The 17,304-nt window shown below is 38.8% G+C and overlaps 1 protein-coding gene across 1 annotated transcript; it reads right to left on the bottom strand.

The window, feature by feature from the left end:
* Window positions 1-458: 458 nt before the first annotated feature.
* Window positions 459-13,968, bottom strand: LOC137295074 (uncharacterized). Its single transcript, XM_067826353.1, has 12 exons — window positions 13,898-13,968; window positions 11,124-11,342; window positions 10,076-10,209; window positions 8,992-9,127; window positions 8,202-8,341; window positions 6,311-6,446; window positions 5,666-5,809; window positions 4,929-5,093; window positions 4,439-4,564; window positions 4,086-4,349; window positions 3,544-3,619; window positions 459-3,261 (listed from the first exon to the last, which is right to left on the bottom strand). The coding sequence occupies exons 1-12, from the start codon at window positions 13,953-13,955 to the stop codon at window positions 2,265-2,267; spliced, it is 2,595 nt and encodes an 864-aa protein (XP_067682454.1). The 5' UTR covers window positions 13,956-13,968; the 3' UTR covers window positions 459-2,264.
* Between the last annotated feature and the right edge of the window lie 3,336 nt (window positions 13,969-17,304).

Genomic DNA, 17,304 nt, shown 5'->3' on the forward strand with positions numbered 1-17,304 from the left:
TACGATATTACAACAGAGGCAACTATAATGATTTGTCAAAAAGTTTAGACTGGGCTAAAACTTGGCAAGGTAGTATTACTGGTGAAACTATTAAAGAAGTTGAAGTACACCTTCGTGACATGATAAAGGCAATTATTCCAATGATCAATTTTCAGAGAAATTTAACATACCGTTTAAATCGTAGAGCGTTAAATAATTTACATGTCTTTTTTCTTACAACTTTTTGATTACTAATGTCATATAGGATATTCCTTGTCTTGAAGCTGTTAACGCTACTTCCTGAATCAATTTAAAACTGTACTATGTCCAACAGAAACCCACCATTAATTTGATTAAGATTTCATGACTAGATTTTGTCAAATCATCCACTGTTGCCTCAAACTCTGTTGTCGTGATCTTATCAGTCTTGCGACCGTGCTATTCAGTTGTTTTACAACGATAAATGTGATTCTAAACATAAAACAATAAAACTCTTTATTCGATGTAAAAGAACAAGAATCATTTAAAGATGAATGTACACATGGTGTCCGTAACAAAAACTTTAGTGCACTGAGGAAGGGTAAACAGCAGCCCTATTGCATATATACAAGTGTTGTCTGTACAAAATGCACAGATGATGGATGCTGGATCAAACAAAAAATCCCAGCTAAAATGCACGATAACTTACTTAATCCCCGCATTCAATTCATAACAATTGAACATAAACTGAACATATATAACTGTAAAAGGGAGAACATCTATCAATGCATAGGAAAATACAAGAAAATAAGAAAATGTTAAATAAACTGACCTAAAATCAGAGACCATGATAATAGCCTTTTATATGGTCTCCCATGAAATCAAGTCAAAATGTTTAACATGCAACCAAGTATATGGGAGAAAACAAAGTAATCTTAATAACCTCATTGTACTTGCTACTCAGCCAAGCTCTTCAGCAAAATATTGATGATTTTATAATGTATTTGTATACCCAGCTCTCTCTGAAGAATTCACCATCACATTAACACATGACAAGTGTAAAATCCTCCTTGAGAACATGTTCCGTTCACCATCACATTAACACATGACAAGTGTAAAATCTTCCCTGAGAACATGTTCCGTATCTTAACAGAAATGTGCAGTTCTGAAACGAAGTTCAAAGGAATGGAACATGTTGACCATTACATCAACACTACGTTTTTAATACTTTTAACTATGATACGCCTTCAGAATCAGAAATATGGTTAATTCAAACATAGTAATATTGGACTATACACAACATTTAAACGGACATGCTCAAGGGGTAAACATAAGTAATACATGTATTTGTATATCCAACTCAGCGCTCAAAGGCGCTTTTATTTTTTATGTCACACTCAAACGTCACATCAATATCAACTCCCTGTGGATCATACAACTCTTGCAGCCACTAGTTAATGTGATTTCCCCACCCTTACGGGGTACCCTATACACTAGGATTGCACGGTATTACCGGTATATCACAATACCCTTTTCAAATACGTATTGCAATATCTTTCATATTGGGTAAGGATATATGTTTTGTGATGTGATAGCTTGTCATCAGCAGCTTTGCATATTGTTGTGGTGATGAAAACTGGAAAATAATAAAGGAACGCTTGAAATTTCCTGTGATCCTTTCTCTCCATCAATGTCACAATCAATGAAGATACGATGTGTGCCGTCACCTTCATAACAGTTTCCACCTTATACATGTCCATCTAAAACAGTAGCAGCGAGAGCATACATCCTTACCTAACACCTTGTTAAATAGATCTGTATAATAAGGAAGCAAAGCTTCAAAGAAGGTTCTTCCTTGTCAAACAAACCTTTGTGTGCATTTAAATACATTTCCAGAGTCAAAGTCGACCAGTCCTTCTGGTTCCCATTATTAATGAGCACCAGGCAGGAACAACAATGACTATATTTTAACATCCTTTGGTGTGACGCGACTGGGGATCGAAACCACGACCTTCGCTCTCCAAGCGTTTGGTCTAACCACCATACCACGACGGCGGTGGCTTTCCAGGGATACATTGTGTCAAGTATAAAGACAGTAATTATGTTTCATTAACAAGAGGTTTCTTAAACTAATAAACACACTTTTACCTAAATATGGATAAAACGTCCGCTCGTCACCTAAGGGTCGGGTTCGATGCCCCACGTGGGTAAATTTTTTGTGAAGCCCAATTCTTGTTTCCCCCTTCCGTGATATTGCTGGAATATTGCTAAACGCGGCGTAAAACCATCCTCACTGACTCACAATTTTATTTGTCAGAAAATCCGTGTGCAAGACTGTATACATTGTTCTCGTCTCCCTTTGACGTACCGCCCAGCTTGGACTCTCGGACTGAGTCAATGTTATAATAGTCAGCTTCATCTTCGACACATGGGGCTCTATTCCTGGGACCGATTATCTCTTCTGTGTTACCGTACACGTGTTCTGTACTGTTACCACCCGAAACACTCACGCTGTCACAGTCAATGTCCTCTTTACCGGTGTTCTTTGCGTCATGACGTTTGTGTTCCTTGACTTCCATTGCGGTATCGAGTTTATCTTGCTTTGGTCTTTTGCTGGCTCTGTCAACGTGACTGTATATGTCATCCACCGCTTGCCGAATGGGTCTTTGTACGGCTGAGACCTTGTTCCGTTGGTCTGCACTGGTTGTTGTGTGATCATATATTCCTGTACTGCCATCAGCTGATGACTGGGATCTGCGTAATACATCATACTGACTTTCATTATCAGCGTCAGGGTCCTTGCTTTCGCCAGTATGGTTGTATGTATCGCTGAGTTGTTCTGTATTTTGCAGATGCCTTGTCGTATCATACACCACATCACCTTCACCTTGGCCAAGGTGAGCATACATTCCAGAGTTAGTTCCCCTTGCAGACACTTGCCCGTGTAGGACGTTGTATTGACCCTCGTCCTCAAAACATGCTCCTTCGTCTAAAGGATTGGACGTTGTGTTTTCCCCTTGACTTATGTGTCCAGTTGGTTTTACAGGCGATGTTTCTTCCGTGACGTTGTAAACACTTTCTTCTTGTATGAAACTGTTGGTTACTAGATTTTCATTAGGAATATTTGACTTTGTTGACATGTGGGCTTTCTTTTCAGTTCGTGCAGGACATGGAATTGCATATTCATTTGTGGCACTTTGTGACCCTGGACCAGCAAGTGAATAAGATAGGTTTTCTACACCACTGTCATAATGGACACCGTCTTCTCTCTCATCTTCCATCTTGAAACAGTAGCGTCTTTGTCTAAAGAAAGGATCGTGTACGAATACGTTATAAATCCATCCAGTATCATGTATACACGTGTGTAGGATACACTGTCACGATTAAATCGAATATAGTAATCACAATGAATGTATGTTTCAATCATTGTAGAATATGGTGCTGCTAATTCATTGACACATTGTTAGTGATAATTTCCTATTGAATACTGACTGTGATCAAAAGACTACTGTGATAGCGATTATACAACAACCCTCTTGCTCAAACATTTACCCGAACTGAACCTGGCTGTCTTTGTGTACACACCTTTTCAAGAATACAAGGACAAGGGTGATAACAGTCCCCACCGCAAGGACACTCGCTGCGCCCGCTATGTATATCACTGAAACGAATGGTAGAATACTTAGCAGGCAGCACACATTTGTCTTGTATGCATGAATGGGCCGAGGCAGGTAGAAGGGCATGAAGGTAATACAGGTGTGTGTTGACATAAACGATGACTTAACACTCTCTCAAATATCTTTGAGAATTCCTTACATTCCGTTCACCGTATAAAAGCCGAAGGTTTATCCCAACTTAGACTATAGCTCATGTTTCATTTAGAACTGCGCTGAGCACGACTTTTGAGACTCACTCATTCACTAGTTTATTCTCACAGCTAGTGTAATTGTGTCCAGTAACTGTGCTAGAGATGGTCGAGAGATACAAGGCACACTCAGCATTAACCAGAATAGAGTTTCTGCTGATGCATCGTACGAACTTATTATATACTCTTTAAAACTTGTCATAAAACCGTAACTTAAACCCTCACCCTTGACTGATAAATATGCATTAATAAACGGCTGCACCTGTAAACCCAGATGGATGATCTTCTCCCCTGTCTGTTCCTTTATTAACAAAACCTTTCATGTGGTGAAAGGTGGTTCGTTCGGAGGATTGTGAGAAGTCGGTGGCAGTTGAGAGTTCTGGTTCAGCAGTCGACTCCGGAAATGTCATAGCCGAAGAACCATCTGTCGATGCCCGTACCACTTGTGTCGATGCTCCTGACACGTATGTCGATGGACGTACCGTTGACGTAGAATCAAATATCAAAGGTGTTGTTTCGCGTTTCACTGTAAACGTAAAGACATTGGAGTTTAAATCGTGGCGTGTTGTTTTCTTTCTTTGGCGAGATTCCACAAGATAGTTGAAGTGTGTTTACCTGTGTTGCAAAGAGCTGGACGCAAAAGGCTACAATCATACCAGTTCAATAGCAAGGATGAACCATTTCTGTGCATACCAAGACAGCCCCGGTCTAGGTGATAACTGTTGCTTTCAGTTGGTTTCCCTGTTAAAATATCACATGATTTTAGAAATTTTCATTCAGTTTTGGAACGAATTGATTTACACAGAGAAAAAGAAATTCCTTCTTTTTTCTATGCAGGACACCGTCGCTATAAATTGTATAATACACTGATTCTTTCATATGTTTTCCCTATTATCGACATATTTAAATCACATATTTTCATATATTTCTCCATTTGAGTAAATATACTAACTACGTTTATTAATTAAATTGAAAAATCAAGATTATTTTATAGATAATATTCATCGTTATTTAACACAAAGTTTGATTTAACTCATATCGACAGATTCAGAAAGAATCACCCAATCATAAGAATTATTAGTACATATTCCTCATCATACTTTACCGTTAATCCATTTCCCTTCTGCGGATCTTTCCAAACCAATCCAATAGTCCTTATCTCTTTGAATATTCCAGATGTCTGACTTGGTAGGTTTAGCCAATTTGCACTCCCTATAAGCATGTCCCCATGTCCTTAGCGTTGTCTTTACACACGTGGACCCATAGCATCCTAAAAGGTACAGATGTCACGATATAACGTCATTCCCAACAAAAAGTCAAACCTTACCCACAGCCACTTGACCCATTTATTGTTTTGACAATTCATCGGAGTGGGAGATGAGGGTCGGGCAGGTAACATTTGACATTAACATTTCCATATTCTGTTTAAAGTTATTATAATATATACAGAGTGAGGGAGGGAGGGAAAGACCTGTTTAAAATTTTCACAACACATCTCTGTCCGTGCGATCACATGACAATTTCGTTGAACAACACGAGTTTGAAAGCACTTCAGACGTCAAACTCCAGACTGACAACACTGAAAGTTTGATGGAAAAGCTGGTAAGAATAGAGACCGATCCCATTTTTCAAGAACAGTCTGACAACTCTGAAATTTGTGTTGTTGGCGAGTTGTTGGAATGTCCACACTCTCAAACTGGAGTTTGACAACATGTGCCGTATGGAGGAAGCTACAAGGTATAGGTTTGTGGTGTTATATTAAAAAATGGAACAAATTATGTTAACAAAGTCACAAGCGATAAGGTTCCTTCGGTTGTATATTCTGTATATGAATTGTCTCACCTGTATCTGCTGCGCATATGTATGGTCTTTTGTTGCGACAGTTATCATCAAGGCGATATGATACGTACTCATATCCATTGCTAGCCAAATACCTTTCTACATAACCGCACTTTCCATTCAGTGACAGGGGTACAGATGTAGAATCTGTAATAAACTCAAAACAATGACACTTTCACTCAGTCAAAACCCAAAGTTTAAACATTCCGCTTCGGCGAATGAAGAGAAAGAAAAACTCTCAGATTTAAGTCAGTTGTTATAGGGAACAGGGAACACCGTCGAGCTTTCCCGATGCTGAATCACTATAGATTCTGTTACTTCCGTGTGTTCATGTGTACCATTGACAAAATTTAGGGAACTGACAAATTTACAAAGCGGCTTTACTTAAAATGACAACAACACTAAACTTAAATGTAATGAAGTGATACAGATTCAAGTAAGGGTGTCTTGATGTGTCATCATGATAATGTTCTATGTATCGTATTAATTACTCTCCCTTCAAAGATTTATTTACTCTCTTGTGTACTCCTGAGATATTGCTTCTTGAATAAATATAATCTGATAACAGGTATATGCATTTGAGGATTACATTACATCATGACAATAATAAGGTAGGCAAATGAAAAGTATTTTACAGTCTAGACTTACCTTCCTGGTACACGGTCATAACCCAATCATCACCACACCGCTCGTCGTAATCACCTGGACATCGGATCTCTGTCTTGCCTCCTTCGGTGATGGTATAAGCTTTTACATAAAGGCCAAGACAGTAACAGGATGTCCCCTTGGGTAAAGATATGTCAGATCATATATATATATAAACATACACACACAACTCTGTTTGGACCGTCAACATGGGTGTTTAATGTTGAGGTAGCACAATAGGCGCATAACAAGACAATTTTTTCGTGTAAGCTCCTTAGGCTGGAAAGCTTTTCATTTAGATAATATTGAGGGCTTCCCTATCATTTTAACCAACAATCATGTGTAAGCCCGTTTTTGTTTTGTTTTATTTTTATAACGATTGCTACGCTTCTGCACGATACGATATCCCAAAGTTTAACTGAATACGGATTGGTCTCCACACATTATGTGACAATGTCAAAACTTCGCCAAACTTGTGGAGCCATTACAGCAGAAATTTGAATGCTTTGCTTACACATATATCCGTTGTGTGTAGAAACATTTGTTACACTGTTTCATGTGCGTAGATGGCATGATGGAAGGCATGTACCATTTGCTATTCTGTTTACAATGGGAATGACGTATTAGTACCAGAACAAGAGGACGTAATTTTAGAATATGAAGTGAACTATCATTAACAAAATAATTTGCCAAATCAGAACTGAGATTTCCATAATATTCCTTTGTTCGTCAATGAAATGACCGTTTGAATACTGGGTTTGTCCACTGAAATGTCGTATTGGCTATCATCCTAGATGGTATTGTAGGAAAAGGTAAAGAGGTTTGACATGAGTCTGGATATTTCTTGGTAGTAATAGCTACAAGAAGGCATTGATTTATTATGTCGAAATATCTCATATCCTTGGTCAAGGGTTTGCCCTATAGTCGGGCCGGGCCAAGATGGGTGAACGATATTATTATTTTCGACAACTATTCCTACGTACGGTAAGGTCATATACACATGCAGAACTCCCAAAGGCAAGCGGTGTGTGAGCTAGATTGTGTGTAAGAGAGGAACAGAATTTGGAACGCATAAATGCTTAACATTTTATGCTTATTTCCATTTGTTCGATAAAGCGTCATCATTTATAAACACTATAGCTAATCGAAGGTTTTGAGAATGCATCATCACTTGCACTTACTACCCTAGTTGTTTGTGCAGTAATGGTTCTTGAAAGATGAAATTTGCTGGAGTACGAGTTTCATTTTCAAACCAAAAACAAACACGGTTAGAAACAAACACTAACAACGGTGTGATGCAAGTTGATTGTCAAATTTAATGTTCAAAATGACATCCCATGCACGTGTATGGAGCAAGTGCTCTGTGCACATGCACCCCATGCGTTGTGTCAGAGCTATTATCTGGTCTCTGGTTGTGTCTAAGGGTGGTGATAAGAAATATATGGTATTGCGTTCATAAGACTTCTGTCTTTGCGACGTCTGTTAATGCTTATACTTCCTATTCAAACTGAAATTTCAGGTTCCCCTACATATTTTAAACTGTATATACATGTAAACAAAAATGACCGGTAAGAGGAGATACATGTTGCTACTTAAGTTCTGATATTTTATTGTTATATTTTCCATGTCAGTGAATAAAGGCAAAAATAATATCTCGAATTGTTGTGGCTATATATAGCCTGTGATCTGATTCGTATACATATGGTAAAGAACTGTAAATTGTTTAACAGTTGATGACGTACATGTCAGGTACAAATGCAGACACCAATGGAAGCAGAGTTGTGGTTAAATTATGGCAAAACATTCATGCTCGTGATGCAGACTTAATCGGACAAAGGATTTGGAGATTTCATATGATTATCAAACGTTTTCAGCTGTCTGTATACGTACTTACCTTAAGTCCAAACAGTCCATGGCTGTTTCCACAACTCAGATGGCAACTTAATGCAGAATTGTACGGTAACGTGACAGGGGTCACAGAACCAGCGTACATGTAACCGACTCTCGTGTAGTAACTGTTATAGAAACCTGAAACTGTTTTCATATTTGTTATATTTGATCCGAGTCACTTAGCCTCTACTAAGGGCGTTTACATATCTTAAACATCGATCTAAATATTGGTTAAATGTCGATTTACCCGTTGTAATATTTTTACTAGCTTAATGAATGAAAATATGTTTATGGTTGTAGTTATCAACATTCATCAAGCTTTATAGGCTCGTTAATTACCCCCAAATATATAAGAGAAATCGATTATATTGTAATGGCTTCAGAATTGTTCCTCATCGTCTATGTACGCAAACATAACGACCAAGACACAGCTTTGGGCCACCCAATCCTCTTTTTAAGAGTCTTAAGAGAATGAAGATTATTAGGAGATATTATCTCGAAATCAATACAGGTATCATCACTTTGAGGAGCATTCACGCATTCTGCGTTGACAGTGTAGGCAGATTATGATACTTCTTATTAAAATATTCTGAAACTAATATACTTCTTGTCCTTGTGTGTACCCTTGTGATCAACTGGATTCAAGTAACGACCAGAATGTGGATCAGATGGAATGAAATACTTCAGTTATTGAGGCATTATCGTAGAAACTAAGGACGCGTGATATACGTTGGTATCTTTCTTTGATAACTGGCCAAAATGATTATAGAATGATGTAACAGGCGTAGTCTTACCTTTCTTGTAAACACTCATAACCAAATCACTACCACACCAGTGGTAGGAATAACCGCTACACCTGCTCTCTGCTGCATATCCAGCAATAATTCCGTTCCTCTCGGGGTTATATCCAAGACAGTAACAAGATGTCCTCTGAAGAAATAAGATCAGATCGCAATTAAACGATGTACAGATCATGATTATTTAATCTACCAACACGACAATATAATGTCTGTGTGATAAGACATGAAATCTCCGAGTATGCAATACAACTACGAATATAGACACTAGGACATGGTGTTGATATTTGAGGGGTTTGCAAACTTTGCTTAACATCAACTATTTCTCTATTGTTAGTCTTAATCAGAATATATTGGGTTTGAGTTTGTCACGTGATACCAGCGTTGTCTATGACATTTACAATGACATTTACAATGACATTTAGGTTAGACCACTATAATGTCTGGTGATCAAAGCAAATTGCTCAAAGAAAGTTCACAGTATGAAGTAAAACATGCTGCTACTTGTGCCTTGATATTTCATTGGTATTGTTTTTGTAGACATGTTAGTGAGTGAAGACAATCATGGGACGTTTCTCGCAGAGTGCGTTTGCTCTCTACACTGCCCTGATCATCCACTGGACAAATAATGTATCTAGCTGCAATGGCGATACAGCAGCCAGTGAGGTTATCCACGTACAAATGACACGGAAGTAGAGGCAATTTATTGAATCTACTCTCAGTGGTGTATATGTCAGATGTACATGTTGGCTCCCACTGAAGAAGTGTTGTCGTAAGATTATATACTGGACAAAATAAGTTAGGGATATTGGTATTTTTATGACTGATATTTTATCAGTATGTCAATGAATAAATACACCATTAATCATAGTTCAAAATTTACAAATACCCTTAACTATTTTTGTCCAGTATAGATATGCTGTGTCGCTTAGCAGAAGTCCATATAGTCGATGCTTGTTTCCACATCTAATATTGCAACTTTTTACATCGCTGTTTTAGAGTGACTCATACACGCATACGTGTGACACCAAACACGTTACTCACAAGATTTCACGATTATTAAAAGTTGTCTTCTGTTTACCTGAAGTCCATATAGTTGATGATTGTTTCCACATCTGCGAGCACAGTTTGATGCAGAGTTGTACTGAACTGTGACAGGGGTCACGACATCAGCGTACATATGACCGACTCTCGTGTGGTACCTTGTGTCGTCTTCTGAAAATATAAATATATTTATACCTAAAACTATTTTCATATAAGGCAAAGAATTTTTGAAGAAGCGGAAAGGATGCAAAGACAAAGAGATACTCACATGCTCACCACTCTCTCTCTCACACACACAACTCTCTCTCACACTCACACACAAACACACACCACTCTTTCTCTCTCTCTCTCTCTCTCTCTCACACACACACATTGTAAATATTGCAAGAGGGGTTGAAACAGGACATAAATATAGGAAAGTGTGGATGTTTTCAGATGCACAGGCATTAGATACGTAAAAGATGGAGTGCAAACATATGTGCTGGTCCAAACTAGGTCATGTACACAATCACAGTCACGGGCGACACACAACGGCGCATGTTTCTACAACTATCAAGTGTGTGGTTGAGTTTACTAACCGCCCCACTCAGCAATATTACAACTATATGACTGTACAGATTTCAGCACGTTCTTAGTTTTAGACTCAGATGTAGGAAGGTGCAATCCCAAAGCGCGGAGGCTGAGTGAGTTAGAAGGCTGGCTTTGTCCCGGTGTCTGACTTCGAAAGTGTGATTTTGAATCCCGAATGAGACTGAACCCAATAAAAATACCAGAATCTGTACTTCACCGAAAAACTGTAATCCCTAATATAACATATGTGTCGTCATAATGCGTAGTATTTGTGTCGTCATAATGCGTATGACGTAACAGTATCAGGGGGAGAAGTGAAACATAGTCATAGGCACCGGCCAACGTCATGTTTGTGACACTGAACGTCGCCAATGACTACATTTACTCCAGTATTTTTCATACGAAGAGCCGTTGATAGGTCAAAGAGCTTGTGTACATGGACACCATACACACCTTGTGTATTTATGTTTGTATTTGGTTCCCAGGAAGTATGAAAATACACTTAACTAGCTCACCTGTCCATTTCAGGTACGGGTATTGGAATCCACCAACCCAGTACACTTCGTGCTCAATTAGTAAAGTTTTCACTCGATCTTTGTCCACCTTCCCGTGAGGAACAAAAAGATGGCCGTCAGATTTGGCACACTGGTGATATGCCGCTTCCCACCATGAAGTTTGGGTCTCAGACGGATGAGGTTCATAGCGAGCGCTGTGCTCAGTGTCGATCCAGAAAGCTGTAAAATACCATATAAGTGTACCAGGGCGTGGCGTCATCCCACAAATGGTCTTTACCTTATTAGCTTACTAAAGGGGTTAACCTATTTGGTCATGTGGACAAGGCGTCCGACTTCGGATCAGAAGGTCCGTGTTTCGAATCCCAGCACGGGACGTAGGCATTTTATGGCCGCTACATAAGCATCCGTGGTGTTATATAGATATAACATGAAATGTGATGGAGAGAATGTGTTAGATATGGAGAAAAGAGAATTCAAAATATTGTTGGTTGTGTATTATTTTAATGAATATACATACATACATACATACATACATATATACATACATACATACATACATACATACATACATACATACATACATACATACATACATACAGTATGGTTCAAAATTATTGAGAATAGCTAAAGCATTTCATATTATTAAACGAGAACAAATCAGATAAAATTGAATGTATTGTGAAAGTGAACTGACCTTTTCATGTTGTGTAGGTAACAATTTAATATTTTATCAAGTCTCCTTGAGCTTCACGGCACAGTCTAAGACGGGTAGGCATACTGCCTATCAGAGAGGCTAGTGTCTCGTGAGTTATGCTGTCCCAGTATCGGACCACTTCTCTCTTCATGTCTTCAATTTTTGTCAACCCCTTTTGATTCACACATTCCTTCATCATCCCCCAAATGTTCTCAATGGGATTTAAGTCAGGACTATATGCAGGAAATGGTAATGCAGTCACATTTTTCTCCTGAAACCACTGCTTGGCATGTTTTGCGGTGTGTTTAGGATCATTATCTTGCTGCAAAATCCAGTCATTTCCATAAAACACATGTGCACTTGGAAGCAGAAAATTATCTAACATGTTAGTGTAGCGTTGACTTCAGGTTTCCCTCAAACACACACAGCGGGGTCGTTCCTAATAAGGATATCCCTCCCCATACATGAAACTTTGGGCTGTATTTAGGTCGTCGATACAACGGTGCTGACGCAGACTTTGTCAATATTTTCACATTATTGGGATATACCCATATTGAGCTTTCATCAGTAAAAATCACATTTTCCCAGTCAAAGTTTTCATGTGCCAAACACCACTCAACACGCCTGTCTTTATGTTCTTGTTTCATGAGAGGAGAAAGAATTCCAGTCTTTTTCTCCCATCCAAGATCAATCAAATTTCTTCTAACTGTAGATTTTGATACAACTGTTGATCCCCTTTCTATCATTTCATACCTGATGTTGGAGATGCTTGCCCTTTGCTTTTTAGACGCTAAAATTCCCAGCCGGACGCGATCTGAGAAGTCCAATTTTCTGGGTCTCCCTGCTCCTTTCTGATGCCCAAAATCCTTTCCCTCTTTAAAATTCTTCCTAATCCTATACACAGTAGAAAGAGGAGTTCCTGTTCTCTCTGCCAGTGTATTTACATCATCAATTCCTTGATTACACAACTCAAAAATCAACCTTCTTTTATCTTCAGCAGACATTGTTGACAGTGCTGAGGAAAATGACGTCTGCTACAAATTCAGGGGAGGTAGCTCTAATTGTACTATACTCAGTAGGCCAAGATGAGTTACCTCCCTTATACCATTACTTAGTTTTAAGTATCAGTGAATCAGTTGAGGTGTTAGGATAGCTCAAAGTAAGAAGACAAATTCTCAATAATTATGAACCAGACTATATATTGGAGTTACACGTTCGCAGTTAGCTGCAGATTGGGTCTCACTCTGAGAGAGGCGCTTAAGTTTGGCTCCCTCAAATCTGTTCGGTACTGAAATGTGTAATTAGAATATATTACTCTGTATCCTCTTGCGTATATGGTACATACACCAGTTTGTAAGAAACGGGATTCAGTTAGGGCTATAATGACGATTCATTGATCTTGTGACGTAATAATATAATGCGCGCAGTCTTTTCTGTTCTGGCCTGGTGAAGGGATTTAAAAGTATGATATATGGTATAAACATTGTCTATATCTTCTTGCATCTGGCACTGCTGAGAATTTTTTTCAGATATCACTTCTCTTATACGCTGCAAAGACTGGTGTTATTTAGTACATATCACTGACTGTATTATCATCCGTTAAGAGTAAATTATTGCAGTGATCCTAAAATCTTAGGTAGTTAAATTACGCCATATTTATCGTTTCACGGATTGCTGTGCTTGTAGTATAATTTTCCACAGCTGACGTCGGATGTGTTTCAATGTTTTTAGATTCTTAACACTAAAACGTAATCACAATGGAAAGAAAACTTATTAAATGTTTACAAACAGTATGCAGCCTGACCAAGCTTGGTTAATGGTGACTACTAGGAAAATTTGGACAACTATCTCTAGAACAAGACGCCATGTTCGAAGGACCGCAAGTCAAATGGTCGATGTGTGATAAATTATATATGCTTTGTTTCTGTTAAATGTAACATGATATTACGATAATACGACTTTGCAAAAACAGAGAGAGAGAGAGAGAGAGAGAGAGAGAGCGAGAGAGACAGACAGACAGACAGATAGAGTTACTTTTATGTTATTTCTTAATTGTATAAATTGTAGACAAAACACTCACATGTTTCCCCCGTGACGACACAGATACAGGAGAGGACTATACATGTTTGTATGTGCATGTTAGCTGTACTGTCTGTCGACCTTCTACACACAAGCGTTATTACTTCATCCACCAGGATGTTAATTTCACTGTTGTTAATATAAGTGCGCATTGTGGCTTGAATTCAACACGGAAGTGTATTGGGACACCTCCAGTAAACAGTAAGCAAATGTAACAAGGATAGGCCTATTCAAACTCGTACTTTAACACGGAACAAGAAAACATGTATACTTTATATTCTCGAGTTCCATATACAGTCGAACCCCGTTTACCCGGACCCCACATATCCGGAAACCCCGCCTTCCGGACGATTTTTGTGTGAAACGAAACTTACGTTCATTAATTGTACTCGCTTAACCGGACCCCGCGCTTCCAGACCCGGACGGCGAATTTTCAAACCATTCCCATACATTTCCATTGAAAAATGATCCAGTTATCCGGACGGAGAGATCTGTGCAACGTGCATGTGTATGTGTCACGTCAATACCGTTTACCGCACGACTATGTGATTTCTTAATCTATCACAGGGCATTTGGTGTGAATTGATTAACTAGTCATCAAAACACTAGTGACGCGTGTCACTCGGGTTGTTCATTAGGATTTGGCGTGTGTGAGACCACTTACAGTTCTTAGACATTGAGAGATTGGCGTTGTCCTATATAGAACAACATTTTCACTGCAATCACGACCTTACGATTTCTGTAAACTCTAATTATTCTCTCTCTTAATTGTCAGATTGCAAACATGAAAGGTTTAGTATGCTGTGAAAAAAAACGATTTCAATGTTACTGTTGCTGTCGTTTTCCTGGAGTCTGTGATCTCTTGTCGAAAATACACATATCTCAAAGTAAACTTAGGTTCGTGAGCATTCATCATTTGGGGTTTGTTGAAGCTAGGATAAGCATTTATGTAGGTCCCATAACCGTCGACTCAGTCGTGTTTATAATTGCCACCTAAGCTCTTAAAGACAAATAAATATTTACGTGCAAAAACTGTAGCCAGGATTATGCAATAAAAGGGATTACTGATTTAACAGTAACATAATGTTTGCTGCAGATACACATTGCTTTGCTATTTGAGTAGAGTGTGTCCCGCCTGTTCCGCTTTATAACGACGAGGAAGTTCGCTACATGATCCATGTTTCTTGGAATAAAGTTTTGGGATGAAGGTTACCATGGTTATTATTTAAAACTGCAAGTTTTAGAAAATTGATTCCCCCAAAACTGCAATTTGGACCAAGTTGGTCCCCAAAAGCTCAAATATGGAATTGCCATTTGACACGTGGATGGTGACACCAGATGTATATATTTATCTAATATCACAACAACACAATTCTACGGTGTTATTGTCTGGGACCAATTCTCATAACACTTTAAATACATACCTATGGTGTCCTATAATTTGCGTAAAAAGCGCGACGTCGCCCACCATACATGCCTATGAGTAATGTGGCCCTGTCGAAATGTTTGCAGCGGATCTGGATCTGATTATTATCAGATCATTAGGTCTCGCGTTTACAGAAATCACAAACAGCGGTTACTGGTTCAAATTTTAGGAGGGAAGTTATGATGTGTGGGTTTGTATAGCACATGTCATATATCCGTTAAGGTGTACACACGGAATTACTTAGACAGTTTTGGTGTACATCCGCTCTGAAAATTGTAGTTTTATCTTTGCTGGTCAGTTGTGTGAGGGAGGAATGTCCGGGGGTGTCCATATCTCTGGACACATTGGGGTTGCCCTTGACGATGGGTTATGGTGTTCTTAATTTGTTGTCGTTTAAAGTCGTCTACAGCAGTAGTTATATGACGCCGGTCGGTAAATAAATGAGCCTGGACTACACAAACCAGTGAGTAACATAATGAGCATCGATCTGTGAATACCTGATGTGATACCCAAGTCAGCTTCTACTTTCAGCTGTGTCAAGTCATATGTTTAGTTTATTTGTTGCTTAGTTACATCACTGCGGGTCAGCTGTGTGAGGGAGTGTTGTCCGGACAACGTTGTCCAGATCTCGGGACACATTGGCGTTGTCCTTGACGACGGGCTATGATGCTCACAAACATTGAATCTTGATTTATTTGTCGTTTAAAGTCGTCTACAACAGTATTCCAAAAAAATTAGTTATATGACGTCAGTCTGTAAATAACTGAGCCTGGACTACACAAACCAGTGAGTAACATCATGAGCATCGATCTGTGAATACCTGATGTGATACCAAAGTCAGCGAGACTCTTCATCTGTGTCAAGGCGTATTCTTTTGTTTATTTGTTGTTTAACGCCACACAGCATTATTACAGATATATGACGGCGGTCTGTAAATAATCAGACAATACAGTGATCAACAGCATGAGCATCGACCTAGGCAACGATGACATATTGCTAAACCCATTCAGCGAGTTCAGTCGATCCCATTAGTCGCCTCTTAAGACCAGTATGAGTTGCTGAAGATTTATTCTAACCCGGATGTTCCAGGAACATAAACATGGCGACTCTGGGATTCAAACCCTCGGTTATATGTTTCTTGCAAGTGTTGAACCTGCTCTCTGTTTGTCTTAAAATATACCTGATTGCAGTAGAGTACGTCACCTACATATATTGGTTGTAGGGAAAGTATTTGCGAGCTGACGTCATGGCACCAGATCGCATACAACGAAGGAGAACATAATCACGTGACTGTCTATTGTAGTTTCAGGTTTTGCATAGACCGTTGAGAAACCTTTATCCCATATGTCTGGATTTCTTTCAAAATGTCTTCTATATCACTTTTTGATAAAGTGAGGGTTTTGTTAATGTGTCCACGCAAATGCGACCAAAAACTGTTAAATAATGAACATATGGTTTCGTCGATTTTCACTCAGCACATGTATTTTTGTTATTATTGTGTCTTCCCCTCGTGATGTTTGACAATATTCTAAAGTTGATTTTTTTGGTTATCTAAGTAGTGTCTCAGGGTAGACTAATGTTTACACCACGATGTTATATTAAAGGCCTAAGTAAATCTCTGGAATCCTTTCATGATTTCTAAAGAATGTGAAACTGGTGTTGTCGCTTCTTTGGTAACCTGTGGAGAAAATATGCATCTTTGACGGATCAATGTGAAAAAAACCACATCCGTTGCAAATTCATATTTTGACATGTAGCAAATGTTTTACAAGTGATCATCTGCCTTGATTTTGTGTGTGTGCAAAAACACTACAAGTTTCAGGCAACAATATTTATCAAAACAAGTGGAATATACTTTTGTTGTGAGGCGAGAATAGTTTCCTAAGAGCACTTCAGTTTCATGACACTACACATTACATCTGTAGATACAACACATCTGAATCACTCATTGTGTCGCAGCCTACATCCGGTTGACATCACGG

This window comes from Haliotis asinina, chromosome 8 (genome assembly GCF_037392515.1).
Source record: "Haliotis asinina isolate JCU_RB_2024 chromosome 8, JCU_Hal_asi_v2, whole genome shotgun sequence".
Lineage (NCBI taxonomy): Eukaryota > Metazoa > Mollusca > Gastropoda > Lepetellida > Haliotidae > Haliotis > Haliotis asinina.